The 21,145-nt window shown below is 41.8% G+C and overlaps 1 protein-coding gene across 1 annotated transcript; it reads left to right on the top strand.

Moving 5' to 3' along the window:
• Nucleotides 1-635: 635 nt before the first annotated feature.
• On the top strand, nt 636-20,242 carry klhl24a (kelch-like family member 24a). The gene is made up of 8 exons (XM_062403944.1): nt 636-877; nt 2,681-2,799; nt 2,887-3,731; nt 5,408-5,592; nt 9,105-9,223; nt 14,212-14,400; nt 16,282-16,470; nt 16,593-20,242. Exons 2-8 carry the CDS (start codon nt 2,725-2,727, stop codon nt 16,791-16,793), a joined length of 1,803 nt encoding a protein of 600 aa, XP_062259928.1. The 5' UTR covers nt 636-877; nt 2,681-2,724; the 3' UTR covers nt 16,794-20,242.
• The last annotated feature ends 903 nt before the right edge of the window (nt 20,243-21,145 follow it).

Genomic DNA, 21,145 nt, shown 5'->3' with positions numbered 1-21,145 from the left:
AGTGAATCCCAGGTCACTGTTAAGTGTTGTGGGCCTTTCCAGGGAACTCGGCTGGGAGCTCTCAGAAACATTTTGCAACAGGGTAAGGAAGTTGTGACATGCCTTCTCTCAGCTAAGCTCCTCCTGTCTCCTCACCTGAACAAAACACTGCGTTTCATCCTGTTATCACATGTCCTCACACTCACATGAAACGTATTTGCGTTGCTTATATACATTCATAGTAGAATGGATACATATGGTGATTGTCTATATGAAAACTTGTGAAAGCCGCGTTAAAAAAACATGTATTTTACACAGATCTCAAACTGAATTCCGTGACGTTTCCCAGTCCTTATAGTTTATTATTGTTGTATAAACTGTCGCGTACATGTTAGAAAAAGTGTTTTTATTTTCGCGTTGTGTCGTTGTGCCGCTGTCACGTCTTGTTATGAAAACTTTTTCCTCCACCTAAAACTTCAGTTTGTTTGCAAACAAAGGAGAGCCACGTGGAGAACCCCACGTATATGGGTAGTGTAGTTCTGAATGAGCCAAACCAACAGGCGGTGGTCTGATCTGAACTCCGTTACCCATGATGCATTGTGGGTGCGCAGCAGGGTCGCAGCAGAGGGCTGGATGTGTTTTTCCTCCTGACAAGTATAAATGGCCTCAGTGTTTACAGTTAGTTATTAGAGGTCCTATGCTGCTGTCGCCAGCTGGAAGTCAAAATGTCTCCGCCGTGCAACAGCACAATGTGTTTCTCTTAACTGCTCGACACTGGTCTAACTTCACAGGATTCATTTGTTTTTGTTTTTCCCCAGACCTTTTGTTGTTGTTTTTTTTTTCTCCCTCCTTCACTTGTAACTGAAGAAGACGCGTCGAGAGGAAACTTCTGCTCGAGGTAAACACTTTTTATTCTCAGTATAGTACATAGTTAAAGATTGTGAATCTACATTCACCTCGGGCTGAATTTGTTAGTCAAAGAGTTCAGTCCCTGGTGTTGTTAAGGGTTAACGGTCAGCCAGAGGCAAGTCTCCTTTGTCTGATAAACACAAGCTCACAGTGTGGTTACCCCCTGCTTACTTATACTCATACATTATTATAGAATACTTATCTGTATACATCTGATGCTTCAAATGACGTACTTAAAAACTAAGATTTTTTCAAAATGACAATAATAACATTATAATTACTATTATTATCATCATCATTACACAAGTAAGTTTTTTCACATCCCAAAGTGCTCTACAATGGGAGCAAAGATAAAACAGGCTAGTAATAAAATCATCTGCAAAAATGTTGTATAATGTCTGCAGTCAGTCTTTGTCAGGTTCAGTAGAACTTTATTTGTTTAACTTGTGTAACAACGCACAATAAGACAGTTAAAACATGAATGACCCAATCTAATCAACAATTTAATAATGCGCTAAAGTTCCATATCATATGTGATATTATTATTATTATTATTATTATTATTATCATATTCTTTTAGTGACTTTTTACAAGTACAACAGCACACAATAAGATAACAAATAAATGACCCAAATGAATCATAGTTATTTTTGTTATTATTAATATGACTATTATTATCATTATATGTTGTGTTATTTTGTTGTGTCTGTTTGAAGCTTTAACTATGTAACTATTTTTAACCTGTGTAACAGCAAATCACAAGAGAGTTAAAGCATGACTCAAAACAATCAGCTCAACGTCACTCTGCCTTATTTGTTTTGTATTCTTGAGTCTTTCCCTCCGCGGCGAATATTACGCACAAAGTAAATCTCTGATGATTCAGACACAACCGGCTAAACCTGTCCTCTGGTCTAACATGACCTATACGAACTGCTGCTGCGGCTAATGCTGCTGCTAATGCTGCTGCTGGCAAATATAGCTCATACAGTCTGAGTCTGCAGAGGCTGAGTCAGTATTAAAAATAACCCAAAGATAAGTTACCTTCCAGGAGCAAAGGCCAACTATACCACAGGCATTGTGGCCATAGATAAGAGATTGTAATGTTTTGATCGAATGTTTGCAAGAACTGGAAAACAATACGTCCTAAAACGTGTTTTCTCTGTAATTCATGGAGCACCCTGGTTGGTTGTTATAAGAAACTTCTTTTAAACAAACAGATGTTGTAAGATCTGCATGGAAAGCATCACTGAAGGTCATCAGTGGCGTCTACTTGGCACCTGTCTTTCAACTGCTTATTATGTAGAGTCTAATAGCTTCCCTGCCCCCCCCCCCCCCCCCCCACGCTTCTTCAAAACAAACCTGACTGACATGCCAACAACTCCCAACCAACCGTTGCTCAGCCTTTCTCCCGCCTGTGTCTCCTCAACCATCTTCGGTCCCATTGTCCTCCCAGGGACAATTGTTCCCCAGCAGCGATGAGCTGGAGGAAGTGTCCCTCAGTTTTTCTGTGCAGCTCATATTTCATTCCTTGGAACTGTTTTCTTAGTCCTTTTTGGAACACCCCCACAGGCAGCAGAAGGGGAGTCATGTCTTCTTCACATGCTTTTTGTTCTTGTTCCATGAGAGCTTTGTTGTCATGCAATGAATGTTTTCCATTTGATTTAGGGTGATTCGATTAGCATTTATAAATGTGTGACGTTTCTTGGTTGTCCCCTACAACAACATCCGAAGTCGATCGTTTGAAGGGATATTTTATGGAAGCTTGTACTGAATTTTCTTTCCTCGCCATCAGGTCATCTTAAAGTTGAGAGAAGGTCTACGTTGAAGGCTGCAGCCATGGTGTTGATTCTGGGCAGAAGGATGATCAGGGAGGAGTCAGGGACCAGAGATTCGCCGGCCGTCAAACGCAAGGTGCTGTGAAACAAAAGATTTCTATCGTCTACTGTCGTTTAATTCACACATTTTTGCAAATCTTCATACATGTTGTTGTTTCTTCAGGTCTTTGAGGTTGATTCCAAGACTCTAGCCAGCCAGGATGTCTTGGACTTCTGCTCTGGCGCATCCCACTCAGACGGTATCCTTCAGGTGTTCAACGAGTTCCGTGACTGCCGCCTGTTCACTGATGTGGTCATCAGCGTGCAGGGCCGCGAGTTCCCGTGCCATCGCGCTGTGCTCTCCGCATGCTCCTCTTACTTCAGAGCCATGTTCTGCAATGATCACCGCGAGAGCCGCGAGATGCTGGTGGAGATCAATGGCATCCTGGCCGAGGCGATGGACTCCTTCCTCTCCTATGTTTACACTGGCCGCGCCAAGATCACCACTGAGAATGTCCAGTTCCTCTTCGAGACCTCCAGCCTCTTCCAGATCGCCACGCTGCGTGATGCCTGTGCAAAGTTCCTGGAGGACCAGTTGGACCCGTGCAACTGCCTGGGCATCCAGCAATTCGCAGGTGCTCATGCCCTGAAGCAGTTGGCGAGCCGCTGCCGAAGTTACGCCCTGGCCAACTTCTCAGAGGTAGCCCAGCACGAGGAGTTCCTCGACCTGCGCAAAGAGGAGCTGGAAGAGCACATTGCTAGCGATGAGCTGTCCATCGGAAAGGAGGAGGTGGTGTTCGAGGCCGTGATGCGATGGGTGTACCACAGCGTGGAGCACAGGAAGCCCATGCTGAAGGACCTGCTGCACCATGTGCGCCTGCCGCTTATGCACCCCAACTACTTTGTCCAGACGGTAGAGGGAGATCAGCTCATCCAGAATGCTCCTGAGTGCTACCAGCTCCTCCATGAGGCCAGGCGCTACCACGTGCTAGGAAATGAGATGATGTCACCCAGAACTTGTCCACGCAGGTAACTGAAATGTCGATTTACTAGTTATGAGTAAGCCAGAGGGAAATCACCCGTTCTAGATGGTTATCTATCATACATCTTTGTTCTGTGTTGACGCCATTACTTGTTAGTGTGACTAAATGCTTAAAGCGTATGCTCGGTGAGGTCACATGAGTGATTGCGCTTGAACTTCGTGCTCCTTCTGCCAATGTTGTTCTAAGTCTTTGTGCGAGTGTGTGTGAGAGAGAGAGAGAGAGAAAGGGAGGGAGGGAGGGAGAGAGGGAGGGGGGGAGAGAGAGAGAGAGAGAGAGAGAGAGAGAGAGAGAGAGAGAGAGAGAGAGAGAGAGAGAGGGAGGGGGAGAGAGAGAGAGAGAGAGAGAGAGAGAGAGAGAGATTGTGCTGAACAAACAAATATGTCATTGAATGTTTTGTAGCCCTTTATTTAAATGTCAATTATAATGAGGGAGGCAGGGCAGGTTCATACACAGACAGGTTGCTGGAAATAAACAAGATGAAAAGTTGATGTGTCTGCTATATCAGACAGCCAAGTTGATCAGTTCTACATAAGTGTCGGTGAATCTGCTCCCTGATATGAAATCATAATGCCAAAAATATGGCTTTTGGTTATTTGAAAATGGTGAAAATACAATTGACAAAGAAGAGATGCCTTTGTACCTAATGTAGCTATTAATCCAGCTCTGTACACTGCACATTCTACTATAGAGTGTGGTCTTTTATGTTGTTTTATTTGTATAGAATCCAGTTGGCTGCTACAATGTAATATTTGATAACGAACAAAGGTTGCTGCTGACTGAAACGCTATGAATGAGAGACAAAATACGCCATCTGGTCGCCTGCTGCGCTTCGGCAACAAACGGTCGCACAGCTGCCTTTGTGTGTTGGACCTGCTGCACGGGTTAACGTGGAGCCGGTGCCAGTTGTCATATATCAAGGATGTGTGCCGTGTATTTCAGGTTTATTGTGTGATCTGTTCGGTTCAGCAAGCTCAGCTCCCGCACTGTCGGCTTTGTTTGCCCCGAGGGCCCAAACCTCTCCTGCTCAAAACAGATGCCTGATTCTCTTCTTTCTCAGTCCACACCTGTGCTTCTCTCTTCTCATGGGAAGCCCGGAGAATCAAATTAATCACTCGCACACACATATAACGTGAGCACACGGACAAAGCTGAATCGCTCCTGGGCTAGACAGTAAACACCTGCATATAAATATATAAATAAACTGTCAATGAGTGGGAGATTATGTTCACTGTATGTGTGGGAATTATACACCGATAAACAGCTTGTAGCCTCTTTGTGGTGTCAGTGTTTTAGAATGAAGCTGCAGTGAATTGGCTGCCTGTAGGAAATGTGGTCATACTCTCGGCATGTGACTAGCAGCCAAATAGGAAAGAATTGTGATCATGGAAATTGAGCTCCCAAGCCTGTTTAGGATCACATCACACAGCCCCCTTTTGAGATTCAAGATTCCAACTTTATTGTCCAATAATGCAGGCTTTAATGAATGTGTATCTCTAGCTGGTGTATGACACACAAAAGAATACAGTACGGTACATCAGAAGACACAAAACATCACCCTGAATGCAAATAAAGGAAAAAATACATAATACTGTATAGTGACAGGACTGTGTTTTTTTTCTTTTACCCAACCTTCCCTCCGCACCCCCCTTTTCATCTGTACAGGTCGACCGGCTTCTCTGAGGTGATCGTGGTGGTGGGTGGCTGCGAGCGGATCGGGGGCTTCAACCTGCCGTACACTGAATGCTATGATCCAGTCACAGGAGAGTGGAAGTCACTGGCCAAACTCCCTGAGTTTACCAAGTCAGAGTACGCTGTGTGTGCCCTCCGCAACGATATTCTGGTGTCCGGTAAGTTCCACATTTGCTACAAATAAATTCAACAACAAGGCTTGAAACGAACAAAACAGAAACATAACTTTGATGTTCAACTCCTGGTACCCATTGCTATGCACCTTCTTCTTCTGTGCTTACACTCTGATATCCGTTGTTGTTATAAAGTCCAGTTTCCCTAAGTATTAATTGATTTATATCCCCAAAACAATTCCACTGAAGGGCCGTGGTCAGTGTGTGTCTGTGCTTCACAACCCATTTGATCTCACTGTGGAGTGGCAGGAAAGGCCTTGGTGGCTCTTTGCCCTGTGTTAGCTTTTCGGCCCTGTTGAGTTTCAGATGAAGGAAAATATGAGAGCAACATCTGGATGCACTCTCCAGGCTCAGCGGTGAGAGAGACCGTCATTGGTTCGCTCAGTCCTCTGCCCTTCCTGTTGGCCAATCATCAAGCTCACAACCTTTTACATCTATTCAGCAGCTTTCTAGGATCCTCTTTGTGCCAAAACCCAACAACGGTTTTCAGTTTGAGCCTTCATCCCATATGCTGTGGTGTAAAACTAGGTCTCAGGGCCTCTTGGCAAAGCCCTGGCATTTCTGGAAATTGTGCTTTCAGTAAATAATAAACTAAACTGAACCAAACATTATTATTATTACATCATTCATTTTAACTGATGAGGTTAGGGTCATGGTAGTTGCCAACTCCAACATTGTTTTGAATATGTGCTGTGCACAAGAGGCGGTTTTGTCAGGTTGTTGGGTTGAGAGCATGAGAGATCACCTTACATTACCTCAAGTTCAAAATGTGCCTGATGAACTGCTCATGCTCAGACATGCTTCATATAAGCTGCATGACACTACTTGAAGAAAGTTTAAATGTATTGAGAGGGTGGATTAGAATATAGATGAAAAGGAATGTTCCTTCCCTCATCTGAGAGTGTGCGATGCTTTTTCATGTGCTCTCACTTTGCACAGTGACTCACAGTCCTCGCGTGCGTGCTATCAGTCTGCCTGCAAGCACTGCCTGGAAAAGTCAACCTACTCCTCCCTTCACATCTCTCTGTCTAACAAATACAGGCTCACTACTACTTTATACTGTATTATCATCTTCAATGCCCCATTGCCCTGTCTGCATTTAATTTGCATAAAAAACACTTTCTCAACTCAACTGTTATCTTGTTATATCCCAACACATGCCTCCATGCTTCCTGTCTGTCTGTCCGCCCCTCTCCTCTCAGTGGGAACTGGTGCATTTACCATGCAGATCCTCTGGCCTCTAGCACAGCTGCAGATAGCTGTGGTCCTAAAGAAGGATGTGGCTCAGTTGGGTATAGAAATCCTCTAAAGCCCTTTTCTTCTGGACAGCGTCTTTGGCCACTGCTGACTTTTTATCCATAGAACTTCACTGAGCCACTTTGTTTGATCCAGAGTGTGTTTACAGGATTAGCCACGGAAATGCCTTTGAGTCCAGGAGTGCTTTAGATTACAGTCAGCAGGATCTCAGTTACGATCTGATCCATCAAGATGAAATATGTACCAACATGAAATAAATGTCTCTCTGCTGTGTGACACCACTGTAGGACTTAGAGTACGTCTGTACCATGTGTTATCATCTTATGAGTAGTGAGCTGACACATGTGCTTTCATCAGAGTCCCCAGACTCTGAAAAGTATTCTCGCTGCCTGCCTGAATGTCAGGAATTCTCTTAACATACTGAGCCAGGTCATTAGCGCCAGCAATAAATCACGTGCATGGTAGGAGGGTTATGTGTAGCCCTCAGAAAAGTTGTCACACAAAGTACAGCAGGGCCTCCCAAAGTAAATGCAAAGTATTTGTAAATAACAGTGGTTGGCAGCTAGGGTCCTCCCCACGTGAGCGGATGTTTAAGTTTATGAGAAAAAAACCTGTCTACTAATAAGCTGTCTACGTCCACAAATTGGTCTTTGAAGCTTTACATCTTCCATCAAACAGTTTCCTCATGCAAATCTCTCCAGACAGAAAGGTTAAGGGCAGCAGACTGTCTGTCTCTTTCACTACCCAGCAGATTACTGAGCGCACACACCTAGCGACAAACTTCCTTCTCTTGTCTCCTCGAGTCTGTGTTCTACTGTGTTATTTAAGACAACCGAACATTAACTAACTTAAATTACCCCCCCCCCCACACACACACACACACACACACACGCACACACACACACGCACACACAAAACAGATGTGGTAGACCTGGAGGTGTTTTTTTATGTTTTGGGGGATATCTGTCAACTATCTTACAGAATGAAGGAAAAAAATACTTTGTTTGCATGTGTATGGGATCGAGGTCTAGACACCTTTGTTTACACTGGCAGGTTTTCTTCAAGTCTTTCATTGCTGCACGGAACCACCCACATTTGTGTCTCTACCACAGCCAAATGTCACAGACTGACATTTTGTGTTATTTTAGTTTCAGGAGACAATCAGGTAGCTGTATCTCATTAAGAGATATCACCACCATGTGATTAATTTAAGTTCTGGTGTGAAATAACACAGATTGTCACTGACCTTTCTGTTCATGTGCTCGAGTTGTGTACCCATGCTACACACATGCTCAAAAGTATACTTCTCCAGAGTTTCTTGTTGGACAAAAGCCATCAGATAACCGCTACCAGTTTTAAGAGCCCTGGGGCCATACACCTTGCTCATAAAAATATCGTTGGAGTGATAACGTTTCCCCAGTTGACCTCCATTTGATCTCCTTTAAGGCCGTACCTTGTGTGGTAAACTGGCAGGTTTCTTTCTGCAGTTCAGTGCTGAAACAACAGACAGGTGTGTTCTTGGTGATGGCCATGGAGTGGTGGGGGGTTTATTTTGCTAGAAGGGTGCACGTGTCCAGGCTTGTGAAAAAAACCTGTCCTGTTGTTTTTCTTTTGAATTTCTCATAGCACGCTCTGTTTGTCCTGAGACAACAGAACAGGTTACATAATGCAGAAGATTTAATTATGCTGTAGATCTGTTCACTGCCAAAGATCCTGATTATGCTATGACTGATAGTGGCTGATGGTTATTTTGATGGTTGACACCTCTGCCTACGACATGAAAAGTGATACCATGTGTTCGTGTGTGTGTAAGAGAGAGACAGAGAGAGAGAGATGTAAACACACAATTCAAAGCTGGCTGTCCACCAAGAGCAACTGGGTATAAACTTATTTTTAATTCTCTTTTTACTGCAGTTTATCAAGGTGCATATCAACCACATAAACAACCTAATAGAAAAACCGAAAACAGTCAAACCGAGATTAAATAAATAAAATATGAAATAAAAAACCTTAATTGCTAAATAAGGGTATAGGGGTGTGCCTTAATGGTACTCAAATCTCATTACAAAGAGAAAATAGATAAGATTGAGTAGGTTCATCCCTGACTCATACTGCCTCCTTCCACCAATTATTGTAACACTCTGACCTGTAGTTTTTGTGTAACCCTATCTATACAAACTGAGCTCAAATCTCAAATATTGTCAGTTGTGTGAAATCTTTGTGTTTTTTGGTGTTTTTAGGTGGTCGTATCAACGGCAGGGATGTGTGGATGTACAACTCGCAGCTCAACCTCTGGATCAGAGTGGCTTCTCTTAACAAAGGCCGCTGGAGACACAAGATGTGTGTCCTCCTGGGCAAGGTAAGGACTGATGGGAGTCCCAAGATCTTTGCCTCTGCTTTAGGGGGAATGACAACCCCCACGATAGAACAGATTGCATCTGATGCAGGAACTGAATACTTTTTTCTGCCCTCTCGCTTACCAAAAAGGAATCCTGGTAACAGGGGGCTGTTACACTTTGAGAAAATGATCTGTTCTGCTGGACTGGAATTTTCCTTGGAGCCTTTCTTTCAAGTCATACTTTTCACAATCATATGCGTCAGCCCGATGTTGACGTTCTCTTACCTGCATGCTCAAAGGAATTTCTCTTTAAACATATCAAGGCTTTACACACTGAGTGATGATTGAGATGAAGGATCTAGTCTCAGATTAGTTTCTCTGCAGCAGCAGAATCCCAGTTAAATTTGATAACAGCCTCCTTCCTGCTTAAAGTGCATCTCTTATGTTGCTTGATCTGGGCACACTCCCATGAGGAATGACATTTGAATTTAGTGTGGATTTGTTTGTGGCCCCAGTTTTTTTTTTTTAACAAACTGCTGCCAACTTATCCATGTAACTTATCCGGCATTGGTTGGGCACCCAGGTCCCTGTTGCCCCCACAGTCCCTTGAAATGCTACTTGATATCCCCCTGTATATATATAATACACCAGGATCTGACACTGAAATGTTATTAAGGTTAATGTCTAGACAGGACTTGATCGATAATCCTCAATCACAATCACAGTTTATATTTCCGAGCAGTACTATTTCCAGTTTGCAACACAGGGCCCGGAGGGCATTCTTGTTCGAGGGCATTGGGAGTTAAATGGATGTGTGCCAGCACCTCATACTTTATCAAGTAAAGAACTGTATCATACTTCATGTGCCTCTGCTCAGTCACACAAGCCTGGTGTGGACATACATTGAGATTATCACCCGATAAGTCTGTCAACACACAGCAGGTGTGCATGCACAGGTGTAATTTTAGCATGCATACTTTGTAAATGTAAACAGTACAAGGCTGCCCATGTCCCAGTGTAATGCTGCACACATGGAAGAATAACTATTATACTCCTATAAAATGCTAGTTGCCACATCTTGTATTTTTAAAATCTTCCGTCAAGTTTGTCTTTATTGTGTAGACCTTACATTCGTGGCATATTGTAACGACCATCATGATGCAAAACAAATGTGGACCCCTTGTGATACAAAAGAATGTTTACTTCACTTCCCCAAGGGTAATTATCTGTTATTAGTGTTGCGCAAAAGAGGAACAGCCAGTGGTTGTCTTGGTTAAAGCAGGCACAGCACAATAGAGATGACACATACCACTCGCAGCCAAGTTTATTCATCACATATACAAGTGATCACACGTGTATACACGGGCAAAAATACAGGGATTCCTGGTAAGCTATGGGTTTAATTAGTTCTGCATTTGCTTGGTCAGAAAGGGCTTGACTCAGGAGGATTTCACGTTGGTTCGAACAGAACACTGTTTTGTTTTGGGATATCTACTTGAGGCCAATCTGCACTGGATTTTCTGTGGCTTTCAAGCAACACCCAAAATGTGTTGTTGCCTCACCACCGAAACAACAAACACTGATCATGTGATCAGCGATCAAACTAGCCACTGGTTTTCCACAACAGTGAGGAAATCAGCTGCCGCGCTGGGGCTATAAAAATCAGTAATTAACTCCAAAGTGAGTCATGTATCAATGTATGGTGAAAACAAGCCTGACTGCCTCGGCTGCTGCCAATCAACTCCACTATAGAGGAAGCCAAGTTGAAACTTCATAAACTTCAACTGGCTGAGCTCCCATGCTGAAAGGATTTGAAATAAGTTGGCAAAGTAGATGTTTCTGGTCAGTTGTTCCATAAACACATACTGTATCTTTAAACTCAAGTCCAAGGCCTCCAAACTAGGAGCCGAAGTGTCATAACAAACATTGCACAAAACACTAGAATACCTCTGCCAAGGCCCTAGGGTCCCCTTAAAGTTAATCAAGCTGCACCAAATTCTACACACTTATATAGATACCAGTTACTGAAACATGCCTGATTCTTTAATTTATCGAGATCCATGAATCATTCCCTGGGAAGTCAGTGAAAATATCCAAACATGCCCAATCTACTATATATAAAAAAGTAAAGGAAAAGTCATGGCTGTTTTCTGAATCCACAACAAGTTTCATTGGGTTCATCCCCGACTCATCTTTCCACCAAGTTTCATGGAAATCCGTCCAGTTGTTTTTTGTGTTATGCTGCTTAATTACAGACAAACAAACAAAAGATGACCTTTCACGATGTATATATTCACAAACACAGACATCCTATTGTTTTTCGAAAGACGGCACTCTGTGGTGATGTTAAATCCCAGGAGATGCTCTTGTGACCACACGTGGTTTCCTCTTCTGTTTTGTCCTCATTGTTTTATCATTGCCCTTCAGAACCCTGGAGTCCGCGGTATTTAATTTTCTCTTGTTTCTTCTTTCCAGTGAATGTTTCTTGTTATTGTTTCATTCCAGGTTATATTTGGCCCATTTTATAAAAGAAAAACTACTTTGGATTATTTCCTTCAGAATTCAGTTCCCTCATCTCCTCCTCCAGAATTTGTAGCATGTCATTTCCTCTTTCCCTCTGTAATCTCCCCCTTTTTTGAAGTGCAACACTGTTTCTCAGGCAGCATGTGTAAAAGCCTCTATAATGTATGCCTGCTTGTCACCACAGTGTACTTTGTGCTGACCTTTGATTAACTGCATTGATCGATTTACTTCTTGTCGCAACCTGCTAAGTTTAAACCTGGACACACTTCTCTGTGTCCTACGGTCTGTGATGTCCTGTTGAACTGGTCTTGTTTCCATAGAGTAAAATCTAAAATAGGTCATCACTTGTTTTCCTCTCCACTGGTAACGGCTGTTCTCATCAATCATAATGTTTCACTCTGTCTCTCTCTCGCTTTGTCTCTCTCTCTCGCTTTGTCTCTCTCTCTCTCTCTCTCTCTCTCTCTCTCTCTCTCTCTCTCCCTCCCTCGTTTGCTCTGTTCTCCTTCCCCTGAAGTCACTCAGTCTCTTGTGTTTCTACTTCTCCCTTCTCTGTTGTCAGGATGTGAAGGAAACTGTTAATCATTCAACTGCGGTCAGCGTTTAAATGGGCTCATAAAATTAGCCATGCATTTGCTTGTTGAGTGTCAGTCTGCAGAGAGTCATGAAACTTTCTCGGCTAAGTGTTTCTGCGACGGCCACATACTTCGGTTTGATACAGATCATGTCCTTCCAGCATTGAGCTAATGTGAAATGTTCATATGATGATTAACACTTTCATGGTGTATTAGAACCACGTGCAGTGTTTTATCGTAGTGTTGTGTAGAGTGGTGAGGCCAAAGGGGTGGAAATCCTCACCTCCTTGGCAGAGCTAAATATCTTTGTAAGCACTTCATTCTTGTCTCGTTAACTTTATGTCTGTGCCAACATACTCGTCTTATCGCCCCTTACATCTCAATTATGGCATCAAATAACCTGCATTTATAATTTGTTATCAGTTTAATCAACATGCACACACACACACACACACACACACACACACACACACACACACACACACACACACAGAGAGAGTACAGAGAGAGAGTACTAAAATAAAAAGATAGCAGCTGATCCCTGTTCCCAGAGTGTTACCCTGTGAATTCCCTCCACCAAATGTGGGTAAGATGCTGTGTTGTTGTCACTGAAAACACATGTAGAACCACAGTCTGAGATGGTCAACAAGTGCATGAAGGTGTTTTCCCCTGTATCCCTTTTTCAGTTAGAAAAGGCGGTAGTGCTTTCAGTAAGTGCAGGTGTTGAGTGCAAATATCCATGTGCCACTTCTGTCTTTTTGTTCCTCCTTCCTCCCTCCCTCCAACTGCCTCGCTCTTTGTTTCTCTCCCTCTTCTCCGCCCCCCTCCTCCCCTCTCATCTCTCGTCTACACTTGTTTATGCTTCGCATTTGGTGGAAAGACAGGAACAGCCTGAAGGTGATCTGTTGCATAAGACAAACCTGTTGATGAGCAGTGTTATGATTGAAACCAGCGATGCTGCCCATTGACACGTGATCATCCTGTATGTTATTGAGGAAATAGGACTTTGCAATAAATCTCTACCTTTCACCGTAAAAAAAATAAAAAGATTTTCTTTTCTTTTTTTCTCTTCTCTTCTTGCCTCTTGTTCCTACTTCTTTCTCATTTTGACATTCTTGGCGCTCCAGGAGGGTAGTATGCATAACCACGGGGGTCTTATTGTTAGCCAACAAAATTCTCCAGTTTGCAATGCTTTAGATGTGAGTGAGGGTTCTGTAATTACATTTTATCACCATTTTATTACCAAATTCAAAAAACGTTTTCCCTGATTGCGTCATAGAAAATCAACTTGATAGCCAAGCCAACTTGGCCGAACCCGAAAATAATAATTTAAAAATGTTTGTCCGAACCCGTTCCAATGGGCTCAGTCAGGTATCCACACTCTAAACTGTGAACTATTTTGAAAATTAACAAATTAATATGAAAAAGTACACATTTCAAAACATGATTTTCTGCTGGATGACTCATCTCGCACTAGTAGCTGAAAATAATTTATGAACCGCATTGTTGTCAGTGATGAAGACCCCAACAAACTCACACAGAGGGATAACAAGACAACGGCGTTGTTGAAGTTCAGGGTTGTGCATATACATCCGTGCCTGCAGATATGCAAGGCAGTGTTTAGAGGTTTAAGAGGAGGAAGTAATGGAATAATGATGGTTCTTGAGAAGCACTTCGTCATCTTTCTACTGCACCTGACGGACTGGTTTGTTAAGTGCTGACGTAGAGACTATTGTATTCATGAAATAGTAAGCTCGAATACAAACATCTTTTGTAAATCTAATAACGTGAGTGTGTCCATGTGCGCACAGAGTGCGCAACAATTTTTTTATCACAAGTAAACACAACAAATGTTTTAATCGGGCAATTACATTCCTCCCTCTAATAGAAGTACGTTTGTGTCTTCGTCCTCAGGTCTATGCCGTGGGAGGCTATGATGGCCAGAGCCGCCTGAGCAGTGTGGAGTGCTATGACTCCTTCTCTAACCGCTGGACGGAGGTTGCACCAATGAAAGAGGGGGTGAGCTCTCCTGCGGTGGCCAGCTGTGCCGGCAAGCTCTTTGTCATTGGAGGAGGGCCCGATGACGAAACATGCTCAGACAAGGTGGGAAACAGATGTTTGCTGCTGCTTCAACCACACACTTAGTTATAACAGACAAGGTGCTTTTTTGTATCAGATAACCTGTATTCAGTTATTATACCTTGCATACACAAGGGATGTGAAAAAAAACATCAAAGTAGACAAATTACAGGGTTGTCTGAACAAAATTTCAACATGTTGGGGGGAAAGGCATTGAAAAAAAAATCATACAGATGTTTATTTTTTGTTTCATGTTCGTGTCATTGATTCTGTTCTTTCTTCTTGCCCTCATAAAATAAGAGCATTTCGATCTAACTCATACATTGAAATCATATATATCTTGTAAATTAAAAATTATTGGATATATAACTTGTGTTCTTCCTACTGGCACTAAAAAAATGAACTAAACCAAACTAGCAGTTCTGGAGAATTCTTTTTTTTCTTTGATGAAACAAAGCTTCCTGAGTAGGCAGGATTAGATTGCTGAACTTGTTTTAGCTTGTTAATGGAGACTGGGGAGATATGAGCGTCGGTAGAAAAACAGGAATGGCATCTTTACCTGTTAAACATCACTGATTGATAGCCAGTGACATGGCTGTACGATAGCTGATGTGATTAAATCCTTAGCCTGAAGAACATCTTTCTGAATTCATTATATCCTGTTCATTGTCTGCGTTAACCCTAACCCTCACCATAACCCATCACTCACTGACAGAGTCTATTTACGCCATGAGATGGCACTGATCTGCTTTGAAAAGGCAAAATAAGAATACATTTAATGGAAAGAAACAGGTAAAAATCATTAAAAGTAACATTTTGGAGTTTGCCAATAAGAGGAATTCAAAGATTAGAGAATTTGTCATGTTAAAATCTGCCACTGTATAAATACTGTGTTTAGATAACCTCTGTGATCAGAGCATGACAAACTACTCTGGATTATCCCTATTGTGTTTTGACTTAACAGCCGTGATGCTGGTTCTAAACAGGAAGAAAGTGGCATTCGGCGACACTCAACTTTAGTACATGGATTTGTTTCTCCTCTGTAGAATAGCTGATATGTTTTTGTTTGTGCCTCTGCCGACTAGAGACAGCACAGCCACAGGCAGAGAGACAGTTTGATACAAGTTTGTCTTGCAGCATGGCTGACTGGACGTGACCTTAAGGCAATAGAGTTCATGGTGGCTCCACTTCCTTTGAGCCTCTTATCTCTGAAGTCTCCTTACAGGGCCAACCAATAACATTGATTTCAAAGATTGTTTACTGCTGAGAAGAGAGCCTAAGCATGTGTTGTTCACATCAGCTGTAGTCAGACAAAACAGTTCGAAAAGAGGCTATTTGAGAGACAGGTGGCATGTAAGGTTCAGTTTTTTTACAGTAGCACAGCATGGACAAACTAAAAGCCTTTTGAGATATATTTGACAAATGAAAGCTACGACAGGTTCTCTTTCGTGTTTGGAAGGGAAGGGTGAGGGGAAGGCTATCCAGCTACAACATGCAACATGCAACTTCTCCACTAGATGTAACACTGAACCTTTAATAACTCATTGTATGGAAAAATAAGTATTAAGTTATTTTCATTACTTTAATGCGTCAAGGCATGGACAGACATAGGCCCCCATCCTCTCCCCACAGGGGTGCCCCAAGGCTCAATCCTTGAGCCCCTTCTCTTTGCTGTGTACGCTCCTTTATTGGATCCAATTATTCACTTGCATGGCTTCTCATATCACTGCTTCACAGATAACACATCATTTTACCTGTCTTTCAAACTAAATAAGCCCACAGCCTGTAAGACAATCTCTGCTCGTCTCTCTCTAACAGTTATTCTAGATGAGGGGACGTCACCCTCATCTTAACCTCTCCAAGATTGATATGAATATTTATTAACAATGTAACTGTATGTCACAGGTTCAGTGCTACGATCCAGAGGAAAATTCTTGGTTACTACGGGCTAACATCCCCATCGCCAAGCGCTGTATCACGGCAGTGTCCCTCAACAACCTGATCTATGTGTCCGGTGGTCTCACCAAGTCCATATACTGCTATGACCCCATAGAGGACTACTGGATGCATGTTGTTCAAACCTTTAACAAACAGGTAAAACATTAGATGGAAATACAGAGCACCTTATGAACAAACTGTTAGAACATGCCTGCAAGAATCCAGGGATCTGTACACTGCCAGCCTACAACCTTTAATTTCTGTATCTCTGCCTTCAGGAGAGCTGCGGCATGTCAGTCTGCAATGGTAAGATCTTCATCCTTGGCGGCAGAGGGGAAAGTGGTGAAGCTACAGACACCATCTTGTGTTACGACCCATCGTCAGGCATTATCACAGGAGTGGCCGCCATGCCAAGGCCAATCTCTTACCATGGCTGTGTCACCATCCATCGCTTCAATGACAAGTATCATAAGAAATAAGCATGAATAAACACACCGACACACTCACTCTGACGTGAGAGCACAAACTATCAAACTTTAACTCTTTGAAATTCATGTTCTTCACGCTTACCCCATGTACAGCTTCCTACTTTCTTTTTTTTTTTTACAACAGGCACATTTTATCACACCTTTCAGCTAATGTTTTTTTGCACAGCATCATGTAGCAGTTGTCGATTTGGTGCAGTAAATCTTTCATTGCTGTGCACCATAGCTATAATAGCCCTTCTGTGAAAATGCTTAGAGGGTGGTAATGGTAATGACCTGCCTGGAACTTGAGATAAAGTGGAGTTAGATCAACATGGCAGATTTGTCTCGCATAAGCAGTAACGGCACAAGGTTGGAGAGAAATGGATCACGTATTACATGATTAAAGTAACCGGATCATGATTTATGAAATTAATCTGATTGCAGAAATCCAGGAAAAACATGAGAACTTATTGAATTCTCAAAAAAAATAGAGATCATGATAGTATAAATAAAAATGTACGCTCTTAACTTTTGGAACACAGGTTAGTAGTAAGATAAGATTTCATAATCTTAAGGTTCACCTACTACCCATAGCCCATCATGTGACCTAAATGCAATGCACAGGTCTTTTGTTTACATTTGACCCCCCGATTGGCTGAAAAAGCCCTTTGCATATGGTTTAATATGTAAGCTTATGATGGTTCAGAATGTTTTTTCACAATATTTGTAAACATTCTTTAAAAAATGATTATGGTAAGTGTAGAGGATGTATATCTTATGTTTCATACAGGAAACGTTTTGCCAATATAACCAAAAGAGCTCAAACTAATAACATTACGGTTAATATTTTGTATGAATTGTTTGTGATTCTAGTTTGATACTCGTTATGAGCCGGTAATCAGATTAACAGTGAACTTCACAACAATGTGCTTTTATTACTGTGAAAAGTAACCTTACCTTTAGATCTGGGTACCTGATGAGCTAAAGCGATCACAGATAGTGCTAATGAACAAAAACAGTGCCTTGTAGAGATAGTTAAAAAAAACTCCATACAACGCCGAGAGTCATCTGCCTGCAGAAGCAAAAATTTTGAAAGAAAGATGGAACCAGGTCAAACATCAGACCTTGTGAGTGTGCACTCATTACAGCACATCACAGCACTGGTCAAGATTATCACAAAAAAGTACTGTCCACAATTTGTTTCTCTTTTCCGTGATACTAAAAATGACGTGTTGAAAATGTGGTGAACAGTCAGCCAGCTGCTCACCAGCAATAACGCTCGTCATAAATACAAGTTGCTCTTACCCAGGCTTAAGAGAAGAGCTAAAGAACGGAGGCTGTACCATCATATTGGAACACAGTCATTGTTAGCACTGCCCACTTGTTTCCGTTTGTCTCTCACATCCCTGCGCTTATCGCTCAGTTTCACATCCTGTGTGTGTTTCCCATTGCCCTGCTCCAGCTGTGTAACTTTATTTTTCGTCATTATTCTTATTACACTCATTCCTGACATTTTTCTTTATTTTTTAAGTTATACATTACTTCGACTTTTTTTATAATTGGATGTTTTTTGTATTAACTGTAACTTAAGTGTGTCTATCAACGTTTGTTGATTGGTGCACTGGGCTTGTGTGTGGTTTTGTAGGTGTGAGAAACTTTGTAGATCAAACTCAAAGACTGTTTTGAATAGGTGGCGTGCTTGTTATGTAGGCTGAATGTAAAGATGGACGACATGACGGCCCCCCAAAAGTGAAGCCAAAGCATGTCGAGCGCCACCTGCTGGGTGGCTGCAGTATAGGTCGTATAACCTGTCTTCTCCGTGTTAGTGGACAGGATATGGACCAAACTATAAAAGTCAAAGTGCACTTCAAACACATGGACAGGACGGATTGAGGCTCTGGCTCAGCGTTTGTATGTCAAATTTTAACTTCTTATCTGGATAGAGGGAGGAGGTGTCTTCCATCTTTATATACAGTCTATGATTTGCTTTGCATGTATGTTTAAATGTATGCGTGTGACTTTTATGACTCAACCTGGATGTGTTGGACTTTTGTCAAGGAGTTCCAGTGAACTCTGATGCTGGCACCTCTCACCTGTACACGTACATTTAATGATGTAACTCGGGGTAACCATAGAGACCTCCAGGTGTGTATGTGTTGATATGTGTTTACTGGTCAGCTTAGGTGGCATGTGTAGCAGTGCTATACCTCACGGGGGGAATTCAGAGTTCTGAATGAGGAGGATTGTCGATGGAGTGGCTTATGGTCAGTAAAAGTCACCTTTTACAACATTTGGTGTTGATAGAGTAGAGATATTGCTGTGAACATAACTTTATTTTAAATTTTGTTTGGTTTCGTTGTTTAAGCTGTATTTAAATGTGTATCTTTCTTGGTTACATATTGTGTTTCTTTTTCTGAAACTAAGAGCCCCAATTGTGCACTTTGACAGAATCCTGTTAAATGTAGAATTATATGATGATGATTTCCTTTTCTTTCTTTTTTTTTACTGTATCAGTAAATGTTCTTTGCCTTCATGTGACGTAAGACTCAGGGCCTGTCAGCTCCTCCTGTCGGCCGCCACCTGTCATAGCTCAACAGAATAACAGAATAACAAAACAACAAAGTTAGCTGCAGGCGAACAATGCCATTGTTGAGTCAGTGAGTCTAAACCTTACTCTAGGGTACTTGCTTCCGTCTGTCAGTCACAGTGACAGAATACATTTTAGCTTAAATCTTCCCGTAATGCATTTTTTTTAGAAGGAGTTCTGTGTCAGGTCATCAACTGGAGTACACACTGAAAAAAAAACATCCCCAGGCCCTCACAAACTCATCCGCAGAGTGACATCCTGAGGGTTACACAGGAGGCCAACAAGAGGAGGCTGAGGGGTGAGGAAGTGGTAACGCAAAAGAGATGGAGTATTTGATGCAGAACGTGACACTGTCCCGTAATGTGGATTTCATTTTTCACTGCATAGAGACTTTCATATATTGTTTATGCTTTTTGATAAGATTTCGTTGATGTTTATCGATTTTATGTGGTGAATTCTGGGTCTGTGTTGCTGAGGTATTTGCTCTCCCACATGCTAATGGCATGCCTTAAATTAAACAGAAGAGTGTTAAAAGTGATAGATGGATTTTAGTAAGGATGCGGATTTAAGCCACAGTGTATTCGATTCAATCCCAACAAGGACTTTGTTGATAAAAGTGCGTCCATGCAAGTTGGTGGCTTTAAACTGTTTAACTGCATAATGATGCCCTATGTGCCTTTACAATTAAAACAAACTAAACTGTTGGGAATTCAATTGGATCATTTTGTTATAAACTTTTACTATCACCTTTCCTAAGATGCTTTTTGTCAAACTGTGGTAAAGCTTTGTTTTTTAATATCCTGCAGTGTGTTGAAATGTAATGTTTGAGTTGTGTAAGAGAACCATAAATAAAGTTTTTCTGTCTTTACCAACATTTTTGTCCTGTCTCATTTAAAAATGTTTGAAGAGTTGAACAATCTAAACCAAAATTATTGAATAGAAATGATAAATAAAGGTGAGCAAAATGTACAAAAATTGTTGGCACACTAAAAAAACAGAAGATAGGGCGTTTTACAGTATTAGTAATAGAGTTCTGACAGGCGGGACTGATATCTATGAAAATGTGAAATGTGGTGCAGCTTGATTAAATGTGCTCAGTTATGGAAAGACCTTTGAGCATTTATTAGATATCCTTGATATCGTACAAATGTTTCCTTGACTAGTTCGGCATTTTACTGCACTAATAAGACACAAACTTTCAAATGACACTTTTTTCTGTCACTACTGTGACTAGTAGGCATTTTAGATGTCACTACTGTTATGACCAGTAGAGCTAGTGGGACTAAAATACTCACAAGTTGAACTAGCAGAAGAAAAAAAATGCTCACTAGTCGCACTAGTGTAACTACTCAGGCAAAGTGTGCTAACTAGTTGCAAAGAAGGCTAACTAGAATTCAAGAGTTTAAGATTTAAGTGGGGAGAAGTGTGTTTGAGGCTATTTATTGGCTCTCCGTTTCAAAAAAAAAAATGAAAACCATTCCACATTTTGCAATTGCCCCTCGCACGCCATTTACATGTGGCACACGTTGAGCCTAACCCCTAACCCTAGTGAAGTCAAAACCGCCCCTGTTGTAACTAGTTGTACAAGTGATGCCAAAAATGTCCACTAGTTACACTAGTGACTAAATAGGTCCTTACTAGTCAAACTTATGAATTGTGGACCTTTTGAGCCTCAATAGTTACTAGTAAGCATCATAATGCTGTGATATCACAGATATCTAATGAAGGCTCCAATTGGCTGTTGAATCTCTCATATCAAGGAATGAATCACTTTAAT

Source organism: Platichthys flesus, chromosome 14 (genome assembly GCF_949316205.1).
Source record: "Platichthys flesus chromosome 14, fPlaFle2.1, whole genome shotgun sequence".
NCBI lineage: Eukaryota > Metazoa > Chordata > Actinopteri > Pleuronectiformes > Pleuronectidae > Platichthys > Platichthys flesus.
The sequence above is the reverse complement of the archived record's forward strand: the minus strand, read 5'-3'. Positions and strand labels throughout refer to the sequence as shown.

Excerpts from the sequence above, each read along its gene's own strand:
- klhl24a (XM_062403944.1), top strand. The coding sequence starts at position 2,725 with ATGGTGTTGATTCTGGGCAGAAGGATGATCAGGGAGGAGTCAGGGACC. Across the intron at positions 9,224-14,211 it reads TGTGTGTCCTCCTGGGCAAG|GTCTATGCCGTGGGAGGCTA; the intron begins GTAAGGACTGAT and ends CTTCGTCCTCAG. Across the intron at positions 16,471-16,592 it reads TTCAAACCTTTAACAAACAG|GAGAGCTGCGGCATGTCAGT; the intron begins GTAAAACATTAG and ends CTCTGCCTTCAG.